The sequence below is a fragment of the Rissa tridactyla genome, chromosome 9 (genome assembly GCF_028500815.1).
Source record: "Rissa tridactyla isolate bRisTri1 chromosome 9, bRisTri1.patW.cur.20221130, whole genome shotgun sequence".
In the NCBI taxonomy this organism is placed as follows: domain Eukaryota; kingdom Metazoa; phylum Chordata; class Aves; order Charadriiformes; family Laridae; genus Rissa; species Rissa tridactyla.
Genome location: NC_071474.1, coordinates 23810934 through 23835242, shown reverse-complemented (window position 1 = coordinate 23835242; position 24309 = coordinate 23810934). Strand labels below are relative to the sequence as shown.

At 55.1% G+C, this 24309-nt stretch overlaps 1 protein-coding gene across 2 annotated transcripts; it reads left to right on the top strand.

Annotated features, from left to right (window-relative positions):
• The first annotated feature begins 10271 nt into the window (after positions 1-10271).
• INSYN1 (inhibitory synaptic factor 1) lies at positions 10272-23107 on the top strand. 2 transcript variants are annotated; one of them, XM_054215624.1, is made up of 4 exons: positions 10272-10405; positions 11156-11334; positions 11670-12414; positions 22406-23107. In XM_054215624.1, the coding sequence occupies exons 3-4, from the start codon at positions 12232-12234 to the stop codon at positions 23093-23095; spliced, it is 873 nt and encodes a 290-aa protein (XP_054071599.1). In that variant the 5' UTR covers positions 10272-10405; positions 11156-11334; positions 11670-12231; the 3' UTR covers positions 23096-23107. The 2 variants fall into 2 exon arrangements, with proteins under 2 accessions (XP_054071599.1, XP_054071600.1); XM_054215625.1 differs by lacking the exon at positions 10272-10405 and having other exon boundaries at positions 11059-11334.
• The last annotated feature ends 1202 nt before the right edge of the window (positions 23108-24309 follow it).

Genomic DNA, 24309 nt, shown 5'->3' with positions numbered 1-24309 from the left:
AGCATCCCCCAGACGAACCAGCAGCACCAAAACCCTACAGTGCACCAGCAGCTCGTCACCCCCAGAGCCGAAACTCAACCACAGCCCAAACTCGAGGTGACCTGAGAGTGCACACACACACGTGCAATTTTACACACATCCCCCCCCACAAGCGAGAGCTCAGATGCTCCAACGACACATCCCCACCTCACCCAAACACACAGCACCCTCCCTCGCTCCTGCCCACGCACCCGCAAAGCTGTTTAAACAAACCATCCTATTTCTCCTAGGAGCTTTAAGGGAAGCAATATATATATATTGCAGTTGCTTCTATACTTAAGCACTTGGCTCTTACCGAAGAGAGGGAGATAGCGATGGGTAATCCAAGCCTTGTAGCAAACATCTTTGAGTCGGAAAGTTTGAACCCGCAGAACTAAAGCGATGCCTTCTGAAGTTTCAGGCACCGGCACTCGCATCTTGCCATCAGCTCTGAAGCAAAGAAGGTTTCAGGAAAATTTGTCTAATCCTTTCCGAGTTACGAAGCTTTAAATCCTTTGCATTTTCATCAAGTGTATTCCAGCTCACAAGGAGGAACAGATCCTCTCTAAGCACACCGAGGAGAGACGAGTCAAGCCTGCATGGTGTTAGGAGCACTTTTTCCACGGCTTCCCATCCACATCCCATCCCTTACAGGACCTTTCAGCTAAAGAAATAAATCAGTCACAGCATTATTTATGTCTATTTTCCCCAAAGCTCAGAAGTAGCCAGCTGTATTTTGTTCAACCTGCCCCAAAAGGCTCCTAACAAAGAGGAGACCAAAGCTGGAACATGCGCTGGATGATTTTGAAAGCTACGAATGACTGCGGCAAGGAAGCAGCTGGGAAGTCCCCAGGCGGACACAGCCCATTGGCATGCCCCATGCCCTGCAGGATCCTTATTTCTTCTTGGGGGGACTCGGGATGAGGGAAGGAGAGGGAGAAGAGGCCGCTTGTTGTCCTGGTGGGCTCTCAGCATCATCTAGACATGCTCACCCAGCTCCCTGCCCCAGCCTCTCCTCCGCAGGCAGTGCTGGGGTAAGAAAGGCTTTGAGACACAATACAACCCTTGCAGAGGCCATTAAACCCTCCCAGGCTCATCAGCAGAGGAATTAAGTTCCCCCTTCACACCATTCACGGAGAGAACGCATCCTCAAGTGGCTCACCTGGCCCCGGGAACACCAGCTTTTGCTTTTAAACCAACAAACAAGGGGTAGAAACTCAGGGTAACCACAGCCACATGAGGACCAAGACTCAACAGGAGATGGTAGGAAGGATCTGCTGGTGGGAAAACTGTAAACCCAGGTCAAGGAGAAGGGCAAGGGATGGACATCTAAAGCCCATTTTTCCTCATTTCCCAGTAGAGCTGGGAAATGGGGACACCACCTCACTCACCTTCATTTCCTAAACTCTTGAGATGATCCCAAAAAAAATCTGGAAATCCCAAACTATGTAGGCTACGAAGCCCTTTCCACCAGGCTGATGGGTGGATGGTTCCTCTCCAAGCTAAACCCAACACGACCCTGCCTGAATCTCCCTGTATTTCTTCTGATGGGCTGAGGTAACCTTCTTTGCCACAGACCTTGCTTTGGAGCATCCCACCTGTGCAGGGGACATCAAAATGAACACTTCTTAATGGCAGGAGGAAAGCAAACATCAACCAGAGGAGGAATTGCAAAAAAGCAGCGAAATTTAAAATAAATAAATAAATAAAATAGAAGCCCTTCAAAGGCAGCTCCTCAAGGTTCGAAGGAACACGGCCTTAATTTCATCAACTGTGAAAACCCATTAGCATCTTACTAAAGGCCATTCAAAATGTTCATCTGAAGGATATTTTACACGAAACTGCCGCTGTGTCTTAAAAGCTGCTGCAAAACATTAACAGCAGCCACATTGAGACCCCCCTCCCGGGGCGGTCACCTCCCCGTGGGTTTTAGTGAAGGTGGCAGCAGGGACAACAGCACGAGGTGACCCAAGGGAAGAATAAAGAACAGAGCAAAGTTTGGCCTCATCGATGCAGCCGGGCTGAAAACCAACATCGGGGCAGGGTGACATGCAGACCCTGTAGCGTCAAAAGGTGGAGGGAAGGGGCTGGTCCTGGGTCACAACCCAAATCCAAGTGGGATTTACAAGCCCCTTCCTCCTCCCTGCCAGCTCGCAGGAGGTTTTGGGGGCAATTATTGGCTTTTTCTCCCCCCTTGAAAGCACCACAGTGGTTTATTTAACAAGCCCCAGCTCTGCCACGGTGGGGAATTAGAAGGCAAGAAGCTCTCTGCTGTGGCCTCCGATTAACAAAATATATTATTAGCATCCCAAAGTGAGCTTTGCCAGTGCCTACCAACACAAGCCAGCAGTGACTCAGCAAAGCTGTAGCTATTTCTCTCCCCCACACACACACACCTCAATATCCCAGGTAGCCGCATCTTGGGGTGTGCATGCGTGTGCGGTCCTGGCTCCCGGGATGCTGTGCAGGTCGTCATGGAAACCCAACGCTGCTGAAATCATCCCTGCTCCGGAGAATCCTGCACTAAATTTCCCCTCCCAAGCCTGGCCAGGAATGCCCCAACCAGAAGCGAGACCAGGCTGTGGCATAAATTGGCAGCACGGGAAGGAGGAAAGTGATGGGGTTTCCCTTTTTTTAAGCTATTCCTGGCCTTTAAAGTCACCCAAACAGCAGGGAAGATTCTCTGTTGTCTCGTACGAGGCTGTGCTGGGCACCCTGCCCTTGCCCAGCACCACGTCCACATTCTAAGCCCCAGCCAGGGCATAACATCACGCTTTATATTTTTTAAGTAGCAAAGTTATCTTGGCCAGACCAACCAAGGGATATGACATGAAAAAGCACATTATAGCGAGGGTTTCCCACCACCTCGGGCAGCTCTGTCCACTGCTAGTTAATTCTGCTGGGAAACCAAGCAGATTTTGTACACCTGCCCTGCAAAAATATCAACACCTGTAAGATTTGGGGTCTCTAATGGCCTTTCCTACATCTCACTAGTGGACTCACCCAGCCCCACGGCGCAAAACCCTTTGGCTGTTACCAAGCGTAAAGGATTTTCATCTGTGAATTCGCCACACTAAGCAGGGGCCTGGAGCAGAGACAGGCAAAGTTTTCCAGGAGAAAAAAAAATAAAATAAAAAAGCAGCCCAAAAAAACCCACAGAAATGTTTGGCAACCCCCAAATTTCCATTCCTTTGTCCAAGTTTCAAAGAGCTGTTTGTGCCTGGAGGGTGCCAGCGCTGTGTCGCTGCAGCATTTAAACAAGCCGCTGCCACAGAAAAGGAGATTTGTGTTTGGAAACTCCCCGTGATTTTGTTTTTCCATTCCTATCGCAAAAAAAAAAAAAAAGATGCAGTTTGAAAGCAATTTTGATAGAAATTTCTATTTTGGCTAACCACAAGTGGGTCACCAAGGGATGGCTCAGACCCTCCTGGACCAGACTCTACAGGGATGGGCACTGCGGGGTGAGATGGGAGCAGTAACCAACACCATTAATATTAATATTTCCTATTAGGCCGCAGGAGGTTCTGGTCAGTGAAATAAGGAGGAGGGGGTGGCCCAAATGAGTAGAGTTTGTCCCCCATCCTAAGTCCTGCCCCTCACACCTATAGCCAGCTCTGCAGCAGCCCCCTCGCTGTACCACCGCCCTCCGGGACCAGAGGCACCCCCCCTGATTAATTATTTGTCATTGCACACCATAAACCATGAAGAATTTGAAATGGAAACCTTACGGTGCAACACAAACAAGGTCACCTTTCCCCTGCCCGGGCTCGGCTCTCACATTCCCGGGTTCAACACCAAGATACCAGCCCAGCGGGAGAAGATGCTGTAATTACATCCCACCCTCGTGATGGTCATGTACTGCAACCGGAGATTTGGTCTCCCCATCCCAGCACCACAATGATCCAAACAAAGGAAGCGAATGGGATCTGGGATGAAAGTATCAGGTAACATCAAGAAATCGTTAAATTCAAGTCATCTCAATGAGCAACGCTGTGGCTGGGCTCTGGCAAGACCGCTGGTCCCAAGGGGTGCTCAACTGCCTGCTGCAGACTTGGCCCTACAAATCTAACTTTGCTTTTGGAGATGCCCCCTAAATAATTTGGGGTCTTCAAAGCCGACAAAGCAACACATCCCCAAACCCGCTAATTTTATCCTTCCTATTTATAGCCATGCCCACAGCCCAGCCATGCCAGAGCATCTTTGAGCCCTTGCCGGCACAGCTGGGTCCCCACAGAGCTACAGAAGACGGACGAGAGCCAGAAACTTGGATAAGGTCACGGACAAGGCTTTTAAAAATGTAAATGAAGCCCAAGGAGCTGGCCTAATCCTGCAGGCAGGCGCTCCGCAAAATGAGATTAGCACAAGGTCCCCTTGGCGCAGGTCGGGCCCATCTGCTTGGTATTCTCCTTGCGGAGGGTCTCCTTGAGGACGGGACCAAAAGCCCAGAGCTCCCAAGGACATCTCCCACCCCAGCACCGTCCTGCTCAGGCATAATCATACTGGCAGGTGTCAAATGGCAGGGGGGGGGAAATAAAATAAATGCAGTTTTGGGCCAAATCAGCATTTCGTTCACAGAACATCACTGCTGATGCTGCATCCCTCGAAGGGAAAGGAAAGTGCAAGGGAAGCTGGAAAACCCTCTTCCAAGGCTTTGGGGAAAGGCTTATTTTTCTTTTCAGCATTTATTTGGGTAGGGTTTGGTTGTGGTTTTTGTTTTTTGGGTTTTTTTTTTTTTTGAAAAGCAGCTGGAAAAATCTGCTTTGCTGTCGAGCTCCAGCACTGGCCCACAGCCCTTGGCCGCTGCTGGGGCTCCTCCAAGCCCAGCCTTGCTGCATCCCTGGTACCTCCCTGGTCCCCCCAGCTGGGCAGCCCCAGGGGAGCACAAAGCCTGCTGAGCCATGTTTCAAATCAGCCTCTTCACGAAAGATTTCCACTTAAAATATGCCACGCTGAACTCCAAACACGACAGTTGCATACGAGCTGAGGATGGCAGAAGGGAAGCTTTAACCCTTGACCCCACCAGATGCTTTCCAGAGGCTCAACTCAGCCCAAAGGACCATCCGCCTGACATCTTTCATTCTCCCCTGGAACGCTTTCAACCCAAACACAGAAAACAAAGGGAAACTGAGGCACAGGAGGGTTGATGCGACCTGCCAGCTCAGCAGGAAGCATCATCTAGGGGTTTTCAGCCCTGTTGTCGCCACTGGAGCCTATTGCCCCCTGTCAGCAGACACCTCCACCTCTCTACCGAAGCCAAAAACATACATTTGGAAGGCTGCCTGTTTAGGGCACCCCCAGCTCTGCCAGACCCTGTGCTTGGTCCCCGCTCAAGCCCCAGCACAGATGCTCAGAGGTCTCCCCTCTGCTCATTTCCAGTGCTGTTTGCACAGCTAAGCCATCCCCGAGCAGGCTCGGCTCCCCTCACCGGGGTGATTAATAGTGGTTTTGCTAGTAAAACAAAAGGCCATTAAGAGCGCTAATATTTGCTCTCCCTACTCCCTGCCTACTTCATTTCATACTTCAATGCAAGCCCGGCACGCTTTCCCCAATGAGGGATTAAGAAGGGCACAAAGCCACATTGATTTCCCCCACGACGGGGGATCGGATACGTCTGCCTGAACCCAAAGAGACCCGGACCCACTGGCTAGGCAAGCAGGGATGCTCCTAGCTCCATCCACCCAAGCAAGCAATAAATCCCAGACCAGGGTGGAGAGAACGGCAATGCCCTGTCTCCATCTGAGGCCAAGTTTTTTAATATTAAGGAGAAGAGCAGCATCTCCGTAGGGATTTTAGCTGACCTTGTGATAGGAAGAGTGGCACATCCATCCCCAACCCAGCCCTGCAGCAGTGGGGACCCCATTAACAGCAAAAAGCTTCATTTATAGCAGCTTCAAGCAGCCTAGACCCCACAGCCTCTAATGAGCTTGGAAATCAGGAAATAAACCCCAAAGGACCAAATCCTGGGGAGAAAAGCCCCAATTTGGGGTTCCTCACTGCTCACCAATGCTGGGTCCTCCACAGCTCGCACACAGACAATCTTCCCTCGCCAAAAACCTCCAAGCCAGAAGAAACCACCTTACTCTAAGACCCTTTAAGAGGATGCTAGGACTGCTTGAATCCTTTTATATGAAAGGTCCCACCCTCCCCAGGTGAGATATATCTGGGCTAAAAGCCCTGGGGAGGGAGGTTGAGTGCTTTTGGGTTTATTTGGGGTATCAGCTGGGACGGTGATTTGCTCCGGTTCTTGACACAAGAGCCGGACGAGCCAGTATAACACAGGCCAACAGCCCCATGTGATGGGATACACATTTTTCCATTCAGGATACACAAATTCGTTAAAATATAACCTTTTTTTCTCAGGGTAGGAACAGTTTCCCATTTCAAGAGCAGTCGCGAATTTTCCCATGTCCCCTTCCCAACAAAGCAGATGGTTTTTACAGGTCATACTCGTGCTGCCGCTCTATTTTAATAGGCTCTTTTTTTTTTTAACCTGCTTAAATGCATCAAGTTGACCTGGAACCACCTGACCGCAGCACACGGCCTGAGTACGTTGGCTGAGCAAAACCACCACGGCTCAACACCAGCAGCAGTTTCAACTCCTCATCTCCATCACGCCCAGGATGGGATTTGAAACTCGAGGATGCTCTGCTCGCTGGGATGAGCCGGTACTGGGAATTTGGGGATTTGGACCCTCCAAGATGTGGTTTTGAGCTGGAACGTGATGTTGAGGGTGCCAACCACGACACCGACGCCAGACAGAGCAGGCAGTGCTGGAGCTGCTGGGCTCTCCTGGTGAGCAACGGACTCAAGCCCCCCAAAAGAGGCCATCATGGACCATCTCACCAAAAAAATCCCTGATTATCACCAAAAGCAAGGATTTGGATTTCAGCCCAGCCCTTGCCCCAGGTAGCAGAGACCCCAGAAGCGGGGGAACCTCCTTCTCCCCCAAACAACATGCTGAACATTAAGGACCACATTTTGGAGCATCTCAGAGATTAATTTCCACGCCCCATGTTTCAAATGATGGCCCAAGGATAAAGTCAATCCAGGAGAAGGCTGTTTCACCGTGAGCGTCCCGTGGGATTTCTCACGGGAGTAGGCACCATCTGCTGCCGCAGGAACGTGGCAGGATGGGACTCGCAGGTCTGCAGGCCAGGGAAGGGCGATGGAAATGGGGAAAAAAACCCAGATTTTGAAATATTGCTCGAAGCAAAGGGTTGTTAGGGGATTATTTCCTTTCTCCTTGGTTTCTTACTATATTCTCCACTGGTTTTTCCCAGATAGCTGGGACCTGAGGTGCTCCCGGGCTCGGTGCTGCTAACAAACGTATTTCTGTATTCTCACATCTCTCCAAGCTAATCTTTAGGGAAAGGGGAATTGACAAACTGGTGAAAAACTGACTGACACTCCAATCAAAATACAAAAGAAACAGAAATAAATGGCTCTGAAAAGAATCGCTATTTAATTAGAAATTACATCTGTGCCAGTGAGTCACGGCGGGGAAGCGATACATCAGCGGTCTCAGCAGCGAAGGGCACCTGCCAGCAGCATGACAATGGGCACCGGCTCCATCCTGGGGCCACAACGGGAGATTTGGGGGGGGCAGAGGGGACCCCCAGCCATGGGGAGTCCCCTGATAAGCCTTGCCGAGCCAAGAGCCACCCTGCAGGAACCAGCCTGGCACCACCCCGGAAAAAAAAATGCCTGCAAGCCCGAAAGCTTTGCAGAGAAATCCCCTCCCAGCAGTTTTCCTGCTGGAAGGGGAAAATCCCTGGTAAATCAGATCTAAAGAAAGGCATCAATAGCGGTTGCAGAATGAGGGAGGGAGAGAGAGTAGGGAGGTGGGAATAAAACCACTTCTCTCTCTCCGTCACTCCCTGGCCACGTCCCTCCCCCGAGGAAACCCTGACCCTCCATCAGTGGGGTACCAAAGCTGGGCAGCATCTGGGGATCCCCCCCAGCTCCTCCAGGAGACCCCAAGGAAGGTGGGATGGGGTAGGAGAGGATGTCCAGGAGGGAGATGGGGGACATGGATCAGTCACAAGGATGCTGAGAGATGCTGAGAGCGGGGTGGTCCGTGACCCCCTAGTTCTGGGCCGCGATGCACAGGTGGGAAGCAACATCCTTGGGGAGGCTCCTGCCGAAAGCTGCATCCGTCGTCAAATTCTTCGCGGGGAGGAATTGGGGCTTTGCAAAGCAGCAAATAAAAGCAGAAAATAGATTAAAAAAAAAAAAAAAAAAAACCAAAAAAAACCCCCCATCCTCTCTCTATTCTTCCTCCACAAACGATGAATCCGCCAGCAGCTGGAAGCACAGCCGGGGCGAAGCAGGTCAGACGGACATCCCTACCCACAGCCACCGCTACGCCCCGCAGTGCTGGTGGTGCTCAGAGCCAGGGGTGCCCCTCGGCATGGGACCAGCTGAGGGTGTACCATCCCAGGCTTCGGAGCAAAGGAAAGCAGGAGCGAAGGGTGGGACGTGCTGCAGGCTTGGCTTCTCGGGAGTCTTGTAAAGGCTGAGCCTTTCTGTCCCCCGCCGTTTCCAGGGGTGGAGTTCGTTGGCTCAAGAACACCATCCAGAAGGTTTCGGGAGGTGATAGGAAATACAGCTTGGGCCTCTGACCTCATGCTCGGGGCTTTGGACATCCCTGCAGGGCCATTTCTGCTGCCTTAGCTTCACCAGCATGGGCAGGACTTTCCAAGGTGAGTTTTGGGGCAGCACCGATGCTCGGGGTCCTGCTCTGCAGTGCTGGGTATTTTCAAGCATCAACCTGGCTCGGACGGAAACTCCCTGGAGTGCTGGTACCCATCACAGAGGTGATGAGCAGATGCCTACAGGAGAGAGAAAGAGCAAGTCATGGATGGAGCAGTGTTTCCTCCCCAGTCCAGGGCTCAGACACTTGTTTAATTCCCTGATGTAGTTTATTCAGGTCCTGTTCTGGCCCAAATCATTCGATGTCTTTTATTGCCTTTGCCAGATACGCTGTGCATGTTCGGAGGTGAGACGTCACGCGGTCCCGCATCAGCAGTCTGATGTTGATTTCCCAGGAGCAGCACCTCCATCTCCATTTTACCACCTCCACTCTTTCCCCAGTTTACTGTCCAAATGTCCCTGCTGATTTTCGGCTCTGCCTGGTTAACGGCAGGGGCAGAGCGTGAGCTGGCATTAACCTGCTATTAGAGGAAATCAAAGCCTGGGAGCAGAGGAGAGAGTGTCATGGTTGTTGGAGACCTGGGTGGCCACGTTGTGCCTGGTGGAGCTTCAGGTGCAAATAATTGCATGGAGGAGGTTCCTGCTGAAAACTTCCCACCGACCATGTCATTACCCTGGAAAATTTCATTACAATAAGGCTGTGCACTGAGGGATTGCTCGCCAGCATCCGCCACTCACCCGGCGCTCCTGCCATCCCGGGCATCCACCGCTGGACCCCAGCCCGAATGCCCAGTGGGAGTGGGAAGAGCCCCCAAAGCATCATCTCGCGACGAGCTGCTCGCTGAAGGATGAGTCAGTTCGGGTCCACGCCAAAAAGTGTGTTCAGCACTTTTGAATATACCCGGTAGGAGGCAATAAATAACACGTATGCGCACACGCCGCCTCGCCTCTGGCAGACCTGGGATTGCCACCTATCGTCGCCGTTCAGCTCTAGGACAGGAATCTCTCCTTTCTTCCATTGCTTCTAAACTGGATGGATTTTCCCAGGCTGGATCCTTGCATCGGGCCAATTTCCTCCCTTCATTGGGGCTCCCCCCCGAGACCAGACCCCCCACACACATGCACACACAGGCCTGTGGGCATTATTTTCCTCCTGTCCAGGCAAGTCCTGCAGCAGGGACCTTTGTTTAGGATGATGGTCCTGCATCCTGAGAGCGCTGGGGGTTTTTTACAGATCCTGCAGAAATTGCCCCCAAACATGACCCACAGAGCGCCGGGGGGGGGGGGGGGGGGGCGGGGGCGCATTTTGTGTTCAGAAGGGACCAGCCTTAATGACATTATTGTTTAAAGACAGGGAACAGAGTGGGGAAACTGAGGCACAGCCCCCCTCCCCGCCAAGTAAAGGACCCCCCACCTCAGCTCTGCCTCAGTTTCCCCGGGTGCTGCCCCCCCCAACCCTTGCCCGCTCCGCACCGTGCAAAGGGACTCCCGGCCCCTTTAAGCCCCCCCCGCCCGGCGGAGGCTCGGCCCCTTTCTCTGACACAGCAGCCGCCGGGGCGAGCCGAAACCGGGAGCCGCGGGGAGCGGGGAGGCTGCGGCCGGGGCCGGGGGCCGGGCGCCCACCGCCGCTCCGCCCGCCCCATGGCTCTGCCCGGGGCGCCGGGAGCCGCCCGCCCCCCTCCGCCCCCCCGGCGCCCAGGGGGCGGCCGGCCCTGAACCGGCATCGCTGCCGCCGGTCGGTCCCGGGGGCACCGGGGAAGGGTGCGGGGGTGCGGGGCAGCGGGGGCAGCGGGGAGGGAGGGATTGGGGGGGGGGGGGGAGGGGGTGGATGCGGGAAGCGGGGATGCGGGCAGCGGGGATGGATGATGCGGGGATGCGGGCATACGGGGGGATGGAGGATGCGAGCAGCGGAGATGGAGGATGCGGGTACCGGGGATGGAGGATGCGGGTACTGGCATCATCCGTCCCCGGTGCCCCGGAGGATGCGGGTACCGGGGATGGAGGCTGAGGGTACCGGGGATGGAGATGCGGGTACCGGCGATGGAGGATGCGGGTACCAGGGATGGAGGATGGGGGTACCAGGGATGGAGATGCGGGTACCGGCGATGGAGGATGCGGGTACCAGGGATGGAGGATGGGGGTACCAGGGATGGAGATGCGAGCATGCCGGGATCCCCCAGCCCTCCTTCCCTGTGAGCACCCCCGGGCTGGGGGGATGTGCCCCCCCCACCGCACTCCATCTCCACCCGTGCTCCTTCCCCCGCTCCCCTTGAGGGAAGGGGGGGTGTCGTTTGGGGGCAAGGTGGGTTTCCCCCCGCCCTCGTCGGCCGAGGCGGGGTTGGGGCTTGAACCCGGGAGGGAGGGTGGCGGCGGAAAGGCGGCTGCCTGACACTCCCCCCCGCGCCGAAGCAGAGGGGTCCCCTGGGACGTGTCCCTTCCCCCCGGCGGACTGTCACCTCTGATAACGTCTCACCCCTTCCGACAGCGACCGAAGGAAAGTGGCCCCCGGACTCCTCTTGTGTCACGCAAAAACCCTGAGGGAGGAGGAAGAGGAGGAGGAGGAGGAGGGGGAGGAAATAAGAAAAGGAGAAGGGGAAAAAAAGGAAAAAAAAAGGACCAGGAAGAGCTTGGACTGGAGCCAAGGAGGGGTTCTGGATCACGACGGTAAGTTCCTGAGCTGCACGCCTGTCTGGCTGTCTGGCTGTCCGTCTATCCATCCATCTGGCTCAGCGAGACCCCGATGTGCCTAGTCTTGGGGTCTCAAACTGGAAGGCGGGGGGTGGGGGGGAGAAAAGAGGACAGGAACAGTGTCAGGCTGCATCCTGCCCCCTGCCTCAATTAGGGGGAGGGCACTGTGGGGGTACGCGGCGGCTTGTCCTTATGCTGAGGCTGCGATCAAGGTAAGGCAGGAGTAGGCAGGACCCCCCTCCCCCCCCCCCCATCTTTCTGGCTCTGGAAGGGATGGCTCCCTCACGTTGTTTGTCTGTCTGTCCTTGCAGGAGGGGACCCTGTGCTCCCCAGGACACCTGTGCCCAGCTGGGAGACCCCCCACCACCACCACCCAGCGTTGGAGCTGGAGACCCCGGAGCAAGGGACCGACACGGGGAACAGCATCGCTCCCTGGGGACACCCAGACCTGCGTCCTCTTCCCCAGCACCAGGGAGCAGGCAAGGCGTGAGCCACTGGATTTCAGCTTCCTGGGACATCCGACAGACTCTTCCTCTTCCTCCTCCTCCTCCTGCTCACCTGACCAGGCAGTGCTTGCCTCCTCCACTCACTCCATGGCCACTCCACATCTCCCCACGGCCACCGGCTGAACTCCCTCTGCAGCGTTCCCGACTCCGCATGGTGCATCCTGACCCAGCTCTCTGCTCCGAACCGGAGCCCCCCGACCTCGCAGGGAGGCGAGTGTGCGGCTGGGACTTTCTTGGAGGCAGGGGAACGTTAAGATGTTGAAAGCTCCCCGGCCGAGAGGGGCTGCGCGGACGCCAGGCCACCCGGCTAGAGGGGAGCAGGATGGACAGAGCCGTTGGGGCCGGGAACCGAGGCCGGTAGGGAAGGATGGACTCCCGGACCTGCCAGGACAGGCAGCCCAGTGACCACCCCAGCAGCAGCAGCAGCAATTGTAGCAGCAGCAAGAGTAATTGTGAAAGGGAAAGGATCCGGAGTCGGATGAAAATGGTGATCGGGCAACTGGAAGGCATCTTACAGGAGCTTAAGGAGGTGGCCAAGGAGCTCCGGGAGGTAGGAAAACCCCAGGGTGCCATCACATCCCTGCGCGGGGTCGCGGTAGCTGCTGGCCTCAAATGCGGGTGCCCTGTCCCCGTCCCCCTGCCTGTCCCCTGCCTCAGGGCCGGGCTGGGGGGAGCAGGGGCAACTCAGCACCCGCAACCCATCAGCCCCAGGAGGGACCTGGGGCAGCACGGCACAACTGATGTGCAATAGGATTTTCAAAAAGAGGGGGGAGAAAAAAAATATACGGTTTGTAAAACTGCCCTTGACCTTGACTCTGGGGTTTGCTCGGGGTCAGGGGGCCCGGCTGAGGCACCCATCCTGTGGGTGCTGGGGGTGGGAGAAGCACCGTGGGGTCAGATGCTGGGGCTGGGGGAGCCGGTGCTGGTGGCACCGTGTCACGGTCAGCTCTGTTCTGCCTTGGGCAGGGGGGATTGGGAATGCTTTCCAGGCCCCTTTCAAATGAGGGAGGTGGATGGAGAGGGGATGGTGGGTCCCTCTGGCATTGCAGAGAGCACTAAAAATACGTCATCGGCCCTGGGTGCGATGAAGGAGGGTGGTCCACAGGCTGGGCAGGGGGCCAAAGCGATGGGCTGTCCCGTAGCCTGGCTGTCGGTGTCCACTGCTCCTGCAAAACAAAAAATAATACATATATACACACACATATAAAGTGTGGCTGGGGTTTCCTCCCAGTGGCAGTGGCAGTTTGGTGGGGAATTTAATATTTTTGCGGCTCAAGGGGGAGTGTCACACATTCCCAGGGGAAGGGGACCTGGATGAGGCTGGTAATTTGGGACGTCTCTGCGGGCGACAGGGAAAGTGGTGGATGGAAAGCATGTGGTAGCCTTGGGCACGGCGTGGCAGCTTGTTTTGCAATGGGGCAGGCGGGCGTTTGCACCCTCTTTGTGACCTGAGCCAAACATGATGGCGTTACACCCAGGGTCCTGTGAAACCTCTTTTCCCCCCCACCAAGGAAGGGCAGAAATTGGTGGAGGTTTTGCCACGGGGCTGTGCCGGAGCAGCCCCACATGGGTCAGTGACACGGGGATGCCACCAAGAGAGCGCTGATGCAGGTGGACTAACGTCATCCTCGGTGCGGACGTGGCTGTGGTCAGGGAGGTGATATCTTCCAGCCTGAAGCATCCTCTGGGATGCAGCGTCCTCCTTTGGGATGGCTCCGCTCAGGCCAGGAAATTTTGGGGAGGCCATCCTGCCGGGGGGGGTATGCCACATCCCATCACGCCGCCCCACTGGGTTCCCACAAGGGCTTGACCTGGTCGCAGCATCCCTACAGATTTTCCTTCCTCTTGTGGCTTCGCCAGTCCTTCCTGCAACAGAAAGCGAAAAGCAAACCCGGCCACCCAAAGCAAAAAGTGCCCTCCCCTCATTCCCCCAGCGCCAACAGGGGAGCCCAAAACCCCTTCAACAAATCCCATGCGGATTAAAAATAGTCATAATAGTAATAATCAGGAGGCAGAGCTATTTTCCATTTAGCCTGAGCTTGCTTCATGCTCCTCCAGGAGCTTAAGGAGGCCTTTAAAGTGAGGATGACGGCAGTTCGGCCCCTTTTGTTGAGCCTGCGGATTTAAGGCTGGGTAGGACCACCACGATCATACAAGCATCCCTCTTGCCAGGGATGGGGAGGGATGGGGAGGGATGAGATGGGACAAATCTCTGACCATTTCACGGCTGAGGCCAGGTTGTGCTTCCCGCCAAGCCTCGGGTGGCTCCACGGGATCCCCGACCAGCTCTTGGGGCCAGAAGGACCTTGAGCATCCCCGCAGCACCTTTGGTCAGCTGCCCAAGTGAGGTTGTACCCGTGCATCTCGGAACAGAGTGGGAACAGTGGCCTGAGGACACAGGGGAGGGGGAAAGGGCTCTCAGCATTCCCTGGGGACATGTTTTGGGAAGCAGGCTCAAAGGAGGAGGAATAATGCTGGAGGGTGGAAGAGCTGAGCTGAGCGCGGGCAGGTCCCTGTGCTTTGAGGAGCAGAGGGCGGCTAGAGGACACCCATCCTCTGGCCCTCACCCCAGGGAGACCCTGCTCTTGTGCCAGGGAGGGGGTCCACATACCATGAAATGGCTTCTCCCGAGGGTACTGGGAAGCACTGAGGACTGGGAATGATTTTTCCATGGAGCTGGCACATCCCTAGACACTAATGACCTCCAAGGCTGCATCCCATAACTGCCCTGGAAGAGCTCCTCACATCACGGAGCAACACGACCAGGTGAGCGTAGAACTAGCCACAAGGTGCCCACCACGAGAGGGGTCCTAAACTTCAACCTTTCTCAACAACTCCTACCACATACCCATATAACTTTGCAGCAATTAGTTGAATTTATACAAAACAGCAAAAAACCAAGCACAAGAGCAGGCTCCAGAGCTAAAACACACTGGTCCGACCAAGCTAAACTGAGCTCCAGCAACTCAGAGGTCTGATTTTCCCCAAACCAGGCAGATGTTGGGCTTTAGAGGCTTTGGAAGTTCAATCCCTTGTCTTCTGGGTCTCTCAGAGCAAGCTCGATGGGAGCACGTTACAGAGAATTCTCTTTCAAACCCGCCCAGAAAAGTACGTGGTAGACACCAGGCTGGCAAATTGTAAGCTCTAAGATATTGCTGAAAGAAAAGATGATAAAAAAAATATAAGTACCTGCAGCTGTCTGCCTTGCATGTAGTGATGTTCTTTCTCAGCTGGAGGTGGGGGCTAGGACATGGGGACAAGGCTGGGGACAGGCAGCCCTGCAGCCCCTGGCGGGGACCGATGGCCCCAAGCGTAAGTGGGCTCATGGGTGGGGGTCCCAGGAGGGGCTGCTCAGGGTCATTAAAGCCCTTTAGTGCCCACAGGGCCCTGGCGCTTGGGACACTGGTGTATTCTCCAACAGAGCCACCACAGGGGCTTTGGAAACGTCTGTCCCTGTGGCCATCTCCTCTGCCTGGGGCTTTGTTGGTGGGTTGGGACGCAGAGCTGGATGCGCTCGGTGAGGGCAGTGGTGGACCCGATCCTGCTGCACCCGAGGCACCTGCGGAGCCAGAAAACCTTCACGGGAACCTGCTCCTTCCCGCTTCTCCTTGCAAGAGGAGCTGGGTACCAGGACTTTGGAGGTCTGGAAAAAGCCGCCAGGTCATAACCACCTTAACAAAAACAACCCCAAAGTCATCAAAACCCCTGTCTGGGCACAAGGGCTTTCACCCAGGGACGATTCCTGCTCTGAAACCACTCCCCAGCTCCAGGTGCAGCCAGCTCTGGCTCATATGAGTCTTCTCTCCCAGGTTGTCCCTGCTTCAGCAGAGAGTTTGAGTCCAGAATTGCGGGATGCTCTGGGGAAAGGTTTCAGTGGGGGACCCCAGGGCAGCCCCGTTCCATCAGCCCATCCGTGGGGATGCGATGTGGGACCAGACCCCAGTTCGGGCTCCATCCCCGGCTGCCGGGAGCGGTTCCCACCTGAAGGCTGTCATTCCAGATGTCCGTTTGATTCAGGATGCTGTTTTACCAGTTTCCCCGATCCCACTCTCCCTCCCTCCCTCTCTCCCTTTTGTGTATATAATTATTCCCCAGCACTCCAAGACAGGGCTGTATTATGTGCGGGGAAAATGATTATTAAAATCTTTGATTGAAATCGCACACTGGAAGTAGAAATCAGGCAGGAGGCAGGCAGGGAAGGCGCTTCCGCCGAGCGCTTGCCACGCTGCCTTCCCTCCCACGCACCTCCTGCCAGCCCCGGCCTTTTCCCGCAGGAATAAGAGTGATGCCACAGGGAAGAAGATACCCCAGGAGGTCCCAACCGTCTCCACTTGCAAGGCTGAGCTCCTTGGGGCATCCCTTTGATTAGTGCTGGGAGTGGGAAACCATCCGTGGAATACATTCAGAGGTGGGAAATAAAAACAAACATCTGTGCACTTCTCCCTATGTGCAACCCCCCCTCCAAAATCCCATGGGAAGGGTGCTATCGCCCCTGTGCCCCCTGACATGGGAGCAGTGGGGTCCCACCACGCAGGGAAGCAGCACCGAGGGGTCCCCTCCAAGCCTTTGGCAGGAAGAAAGTCCTCCCTGCAACCCCTTATGATAATAAATACTTTAATAATGTTGTAATCAATAAGTGATTAGCTGGGAACGCTTGGGAAAGTTCACGGTGAGAAGGCGCCTTATTATTCTAATAATAACATGTTTTAGAGATCTGCACGATGATTTCGAACTATTTAGTGGCTGATGATCTAGCAAATGATCCTGAGATCCGCGGTGCGCTCATTTATAAGCGTCAGCTCAGGGAAGAGAGGCCCCCCTGTAACCCAGCTTCTCTTAGCCAGCTCCAATTAATCATTTATTCCTTATTAAATATTTACTCACCTTGCCTGTGCCGGGCAGCAGTTTGGGAGATGCGGGAAGGTCCCTGCTCCAGGAGAGTTTGGCTGTGGGGTTGCAGGGGCTCTGCCGGAGGCTTTGGGGTGACTCTTTTCCCCATCCCCCAGGGAAGGAGGAACTGATGTTCAAGGTGACAGTGTCAAATGCCTCCAGGATGATTTGATGCTTTGGGAATAGGGTTGGGGATTTTTTTCACAGGGGCCACGTGGTCCCATTGCACGTCCTCTCTGTGTGCCAGCTGGCAGCGAAGGAGGGTGCGGGGCCAGGCGGGTCGGATCCAGCCTGGAAAAGCATCTGTGTAGCGTGGAAAGATGCTTTGGACTCCAAAATGTGCTGCTGGAGGGGGACTGGGGCTGGGGATCCAGCCAGCAGCCGAGGGAGCATGGGGCCTGGGGGGGCACACACAAAAAATCCCTGCTCCTCTCCCAGCAGGACGAGATGTTTGGCTCTGGGTTGGGAAAAGAGTCACATCTCGCAGAAGGGTAGCCAAGGGGACGCGCACACGGGTCCCCTCCATATCAAAGCTAAGACCCCCCCGCTTTGATATCCCCACTCTGGACCCCCCCCTTTGCCCAGCGGTACCCACCCCGAGTGCCAATCCGCTTCACCCACCCACTTCAAAGGCCGTGCCAGGATGAAGGGGCCATTAGACCATAACACTTTGATCCCAGCATCTTCCAGCTCCTTCCCCGGCCTCGGGAATATATGCATTACCAATTACCGGCCATGAAGCCTTTGAGGTCCCCTCTTGTCCCCCCGCCTCGTCCCCCCCGCCTCGTCCCTCACCTCTCCAGCATCTTCTCAAGCTTCCAGGCCGTTTAGCTCCTCGAGAGGAAACAGCGTGGCCCAAATGTGGAAGCTGGAGCCACCAAGCCAGGAACCTCCGTTGCTTGATTTGCAGCCAATAATCAAAAAAATCATTAAAAAACAACAATGCTCCAGATGTTCAACATCTGGCCTCAGCTGGGGAGGTAAACACCTGATTTGGGACACCCAGGCTTTTATCAGGAAAGCTCCTGGCTGCCAGCAGCATCTGTGGGTGTGGGGACAGTACGTGGGGTGAGGGGAGCACCCAGCACTCCCAGTTGGGCTGAATGACGGGAAGTGGGTTTTGGGGTGGGAGCGAACTGTCCAGCACCGTGGTTTAGCGCATCCTCGCTCAGTGCCGGTCTCTACAGGGTACCATGGGGACATGGGTCCATCCCTCTGCCGCGCTCCAGTTCATCCTCCAGCTGCTGAAAGCTCTTTGCTTTGGGCAACAGATGAGCACCTTTGGCCACCCAGCACCTACTTTCAGGGCACTTGGACACAAGATGAGGCCTCTTGGTGACACCATGCACAAGGTCAAGGGGAATTATTTTTTCTCCCTGTTTTCCTGCTGCCGGGTACCCCTGGTTTGACCAGGGATGCTCTGCTGTTACCAAAAAGGTGGCTCTTTGCAGCAAGGCAAAACGTAAAGGCGAGGGAGGATGGAGGCACGTCCTCCCTTAGTCACCCCCATGGCACCTCCAGCACACACCAGGGACACCCCAACCCTCCTCACTTGCCTGTAGGGGGACAGAGCCACCCCGACTCATGGGGGGTGAGAGCGTCACCAGGGTCTCACCCCAAAGCACCCAACCTCGGGTCTGGTCCATCCCTCCATCCATCCCTCCCCATCGCTCTCACCCCAGCTCCCTCTGCCAGCAGTGATGGCCCCGGCTAAAAATCTTTGACAACCTGCCTTGGGAAGGAGACAAGGGGGGAGCAATCCTTCTTTACATTTAAATCCTCAGCGAGTACCAAGTGTCACATAGGTATTTAACACACACACCCCCCCTCTGCGCCGCCACCACCATCCGTTTAAAATAGAAAGCGGCCTTAAAAATAGCCCCGAGTGAGCCACCGCTGATGTGACACTAATCCCTGTGTGCCGTGGCAAGGACTGGGATGGGGACAAGGACCAGGATTGGGACGTGCCTCCTTTCCTGGCACTCACTGAGCCTGAATTGCAGCAGGTCCCTTTAACGAGGAGGAGCAGGGACCCTGGGTGACAGGGAGCCAGCTCGAAGCCCAGGGAGATGCTTACCCTGAACCCGGTGTTGTAATCACTGAGCCTTTGTGAAAACAGAGGTGATCTCATTTTAGCTGAGGGTTTCAGCAGAATCATTTGCCACCTTATTAAAAAATAATAATAGCCAGGTGTTTCCCAGAGACAGCTCTTTTCCTGCCCTTTCTTCCTAATTCTTTCTTGTCACCGAAAAAAGAAGAGGTCACAGCACCTTTTTTATTCTCTTTTCCTCAAGTTTCACCCTTTCTCCTCCAAAGAAAAGGGGGGGGGGAAGGGGGGAGGGGGGAGGGGGGAGGAATTTTGGTGGTGCATTGGGAACAGAAGCATTTGCCTTTTCTAATGTCAAGACTTCCTTGCGGGTGCTGGTGAGGGTGCTCACAGCTTGCCCCCAGCACCCTTCAAAGCCAAAGCTTGAAGGATGGATGCTTTCCCTGCGGGCTCTCTCTGGAGGTCTTGCGTGGGCAAGGAGGCAGGAAAAATAAGTCAGCCATCATGGGTGAGGAGCTTGGGTAGAGCCCATCGCCTTCTGCTGCCTGGGATGAGAAGCCCTCAGCTCACTGTCCCCAGCACTACCCTGCTTTGGGAACCCAAAGTCCCCGCGGGTGACAGTGCCATGATGTAGGTCCAAGGTCCACCCCTGAGGCGGGACCAGGGATGGGCTTCAACATACCTTCAAGAGGTCCACCCAGGAGAGAAGCCAGTCATGGGGGTGGGGACAGGTCAGACTGCAGCACAGCTCAGGATGGGATTCCTGGGCCGTGGACAGGGTGTGGTGGAGGTCCCAGGTGGGGCTGATTGAGGCTGTTGAGGTGTATTAGTGCCCATCACCATGTGCTCAGGTATGACGTTGGGAGCGCACCTCTCATTTCCAACTCAAACTTCATCCAGACTCCACTGCACCCTTTTTTTCATGGAAAGATGTTTTTTGGCATCTCTTATTGCCAGTATGTCCAACATGCTCCCAGGGAGCAACCCCCAGCCCTTCAGCCTGCGTTTTCCTGGTGACACCAGCTGGTCCCATCTCAGAAAGGGTCTCCTCATTCCCAGATCTCCCCAGTTGCTCTTCTCCACGTTTGCAGCAGGCTGCAAACCCAGACATCCAGCCCCATCACCCTCACCCAAACCATATCAGACCCCTGTGCCCCTTGGGATTGTGCTCTCGTGGAGGTGACACTATTTTGTCCTCCACAGATGCTTATCCAGGTTGTCCCCAGGTTGTCACACAGCGTTTGGTGGCCCAAGAAATGGTCCTAGCTACAGCCAGAGCCTGGAGATGTCCCATAGGGACCTGCAGATGATTTAAAAGAGGGGGTGCTGTATGCCCACAGCTGGACCCCCCAACAACCGACTCAGGGGGGGTGTTGGGGTCCTCCATCTGTGGTGCCATCTCCTCGGGAGCTTGGCAGAGCAGGAGAGCTGCATGGGTAGGGCTGTCGAATGAGTGGAAATTTGGAGATCACATATGAGAATTTTATTAAAATTAGGTCAGCAGAGTGTAACGGAGCCACTTCGGCTGCTGGCTGTGTAATCATCCCCTCGGGCGCCGGTTTCCGATGCCCAGACATATTAAATTACCCTTAACTCTGCCCACGCGTCCTCATCCACCACGAGGGCTTTGTGAGGAGCCTGTCCTGCTGAGCTGTGGTTTATGGTGCATTTCGAGTGATTTATAGTATTGGCCCAAGCCCCTGCGTGTTGGCATCTAGCAAAGGGATGCAGAGACGAAGGGCAACCTGGCACCGTGACATCAGCTTTGGGGTGCCCACGCTTGGCCCACCCAACACAAGGGTGGGATGGGGTGTCTGAGCCCAAGGACTCAGTTTCCCCCAACAGAAGTGCTTGAAAAAATGGAGTTATGGGATAACAGCAGTGTAAAAATGATGGAGAGATGCACTATGACTAATTATTCTTGGTGGATGAGGAGGTCTGACACCTGTTGATGAACCACGGCACCGATGGAGATACGGCAGGGCTTTTTGGTGGTCTGAGAAGGAAACAAAACATATCTGGCAAGATATTGCCCATTGATTTGTCTTCCCTCCCTTATTTTGGGAAAATTGTGGCTGATTTCCACCAAGAAAGGATGTGTGGAAGGGCAAGGGAAGGAAAGAGACGCGGAGAGAAAGGCAATAATGAAAAATAACCAGAAAAAACCACATTTATGCATGGAGAAACCACCTGGAAAATACTAAGCACAGGGTTCTTCTCACTCCCAAATGCTCCGTGTGCGAGATGGGGGTGTCGGGGAGCAACAATGCCCGCGGATGCCCATGATGGGGCAGGGGGGGAAGAACAAAATGCATCAACTGGGTACACAAACAGGTAGGGGGGGTGTCGAGGGGTTCCCCCCAGCACCCCCGCATCTGCCGTTGCCCACCTCCTGCTTGGCAGTGTTGGGACCAGCCAGGCCCTCTGCCAGCTCCCCCTGAAGAGGGGGGTAGAGGCGAGCCGGCAACCCTGCCAAAAATACGCACTTCCAACTGCTGCCGAGTTGAATTTTCATGTTGTGCTCTGCCTCCCACACAAAATAAAGCCACACACCACTACCACCACCACCACCCCGCCGTGCATATATATACACGCAGAAACACCAGCCAAGAAACACCACGGTGCTGCCAGAGACACAGGGATGGCTCCGGCCAGATGCCACGGCAGAGGGTGCTTGGGTGGGATTGGGGAGCCCCCAGCAGCGTTAGTGCTGTGCTTGGTGCTGGGCAGCCCTCGAGCTGGATGGGATTAAAGACTTGAAGGTGGGTGATGAGCCTTTTGCATCCGAAACCTCATCAAGGTCATCACACAGAGACCACAGTCCATGGGAGCCGCAGAAGGAAGGAGGTCCTTCCTCCCTTCCTTCCCCTTCCAGCCCTGCCCATGGCTTGAACATCAGCTAGGACACTACATCTATTATTGTTAATTTTTGAAGGGCTTGTATTATTCATGCCCCACGTGAGGTCCGTCCCCTGTGGTGTGGTCAGGGCCATGACCCCATGCCCAAGCCACTACAGGTCTTGATAAACTCAACACCTTGCAAAAGATGGAGGAATGGCGATCAAGCCCACCAAGCGTCCTAACCAAGGCTGTCCTCGCAGCCCCCCACCACCTTCCCATGTATTTTATCCCACAATCTTGGGATATTTTCCACTCCCTGGCTCAGTTTCCCCACCTGCAGGGCCATCTTTCCCAGGGGGAGGAGGTGGCAGTCACAGGTGGCTCCCCATGGTCAAGTGTGAGGAACCAGGGGACACCACATGCTTGGGGGTTTGGGGTGACACTCATTGTCCCAGGGGACAAGGCAGACTCCCCCCCCCAGAGCCACCCTGAGAAGGTCCATCCTGACACACCAAGCACCCACAGTCACCCGAGGTTTCACCGCTGGCTTGGGGCCCACGGATGCCGTGCCACCAGGTGGGCTTTGGCTCCTGCCAAGGGGCTTCTGGAGCGGCTGCACGTAGGCTGAGACCTCCCAACTCATCACACCAGTGGTGCCGGGGGAAATGGCAGAGATTTAGGGATGTGGTGTTATTAAGGAGCAAAAATGGGAGGGTGTCCCGTCCGGCGGCTCCTCTCTGCCCATCCATCCGTATGTCCGCAGGTGGTGAGCCAGATCGACCGACTGACGTCCGACTTCGAGTTTGAGCTGGAGCCTGACGACTGGACGACGGCGACGGCCAGCAGCACCTCCAGCAGCGAGAAGGGGGGAGGTGCCTTTGAGCTGGGACCCCTCGATTTCGCCGCCTCCGACATCCTCTCCGACAGCTGGGAATTCTGCTCCTTCCTGGATGCTTCCACCCCCTCCGACCCGGGCGACGGTCCTGAGCCCTCCCGGTCGCAGCCACAGCCCCCGCCGGTTCGCCAGCCCGATTACCGGCTGATGAACGGGGGGATCCCCATCACCAACGGTCCCCGGGGCGGTGGGACCCCGGACTCATCCAGCGAGGAAGCCTTTGGCACAACGGCCAGCCAGAAGATCCCACATCACCGACCGGCTGGCACGAGGGAACGAGTCCGATTCAGCGACAAGGTGCTTTACCACGCTCTGTGCTGCGACGACGACCGGGACGGTGACAGCACGGCGTCCCCGGGGGATGATGGCCCTGAGGAGCCTGTCCGTAAGGTGCTGGCGGGGCCACCCTCAAAGCATCCTTCCACCGGTGGTGGTGGTGGTGGACCTCCGGCACGGCGGCTGACAAGGAACAGCAGCACGCAGACCGTAGCTGACAAAAGCACCCAGACAGTGCTGCCTTACATCCCCGCCAAGCAGAAAATTAAAAATAAAAACTGACGCCGGCTCCGCCGCACGGATTTGGGGAGGGTGGGGGGATGGGGGGGGCGATTCCTGGGGAGGGACAGAAAAATATATATATATATATAAAAATATATATTTAAATAAATCAATACTAATAATAAAATCAACATGAAAAGGTGGCAAAGAAGACGAATGTCCCAACTACCTACCCGTCATTTTCGAGGCTCAGGGAATTTTAAACTATTTTTTTTTTTGTGGACAGAAGCTTCAGATCAATAAACCGTCCATCATGGAGAAACGATAACAATAACATATATATATATTATATGTATATATGTACCAAGAGGGAAGCCTCTACGGAGGGGAGAGCCAGAACATCTGAGGTCGCTGCCAGGGGATGGAGGGGGATGTGGGGATGCTGGGAGGGGGTGGGGGAGTGGCTGGGCTGTGGGTCGTGGGGGGAATGTCCCTCCCTCGGGACATTTTACCCCCGTTTGGCTTAAGAAGGGCCGGTGTGATCTGCTTTGTCATAGCTGATGTCTGAGGGGAGTGGGGATGTCACCAGGGATGTCACCCGAGATGTCACACACACACACACCCCCGCCCTGGCCTGAGGGGGGTTTGCAGAGGGCAAAACTACACCAGTGCTGAAGAGTCGGGGGGGGGGACAACTCCCCCTTCCAATTTCATTCCTTTATATCAGATCCAGGGGAAATATTAGTGACCTCCAAGTCCTGTAACCATCTTAAAATAATGTGGGAAAGGTCCCCGGCTTTCCTTTAGGTACCCGCTTCTCGTTTCACATTTCAAAAGCCGCAGCCCCGATGTGTGTGTGCGGGGGAAAAAGCTGGATTTTTCTCTAAAAAATTAAGGAATCTGGACCTCCAAATCCACCCTTGGCACTTTTTTCAGCCTCCAGGTTTTGCTGAAGCCTTCAGCATCCAAAGGGGTTGGTGCAGCACCTGGTCCTGGAGAAAATCACGCCGTGTCTTCCCCATCGGCTCTTCTTCCCGCAGAGATGCGTTTGCACCGCCAGCCCTCGAGCATCCCTGGCACGACAGTGTTTTTTTCCAAGCCTGGCTGCAAAAAAAAATCATCACCTTGACTCCTTATTTTTAATCCAGGTCAGAGATGCTCCATTTCAAGCCTTTTCTGGATGCCACCCCAATCGTTACTCCGGAGCTGGGACCCTCGCTGCCAGTCAGCGTCGCTACCAAGGGCAAGGGATGCTCCTGTGAAATGTCCATCAA

Excerpts from the sequence above, each read along its gene's own strand:
- INSYN1 (XM_054215624.1), top strand. The coding sequence starts at position 12,232 with ATGGACTCCCGGACCTGCCAGGACAGGCAGCCCAGTGACCACCCCAGC. Across the intron at positions 12,415-22,405 it reads TGGCCAAGGAGCTCCGGGAG|GTGGTGAGCCAGATCGACCG; the intron begins GTAGGAAAACCC and ends GTATGTCCGCAG.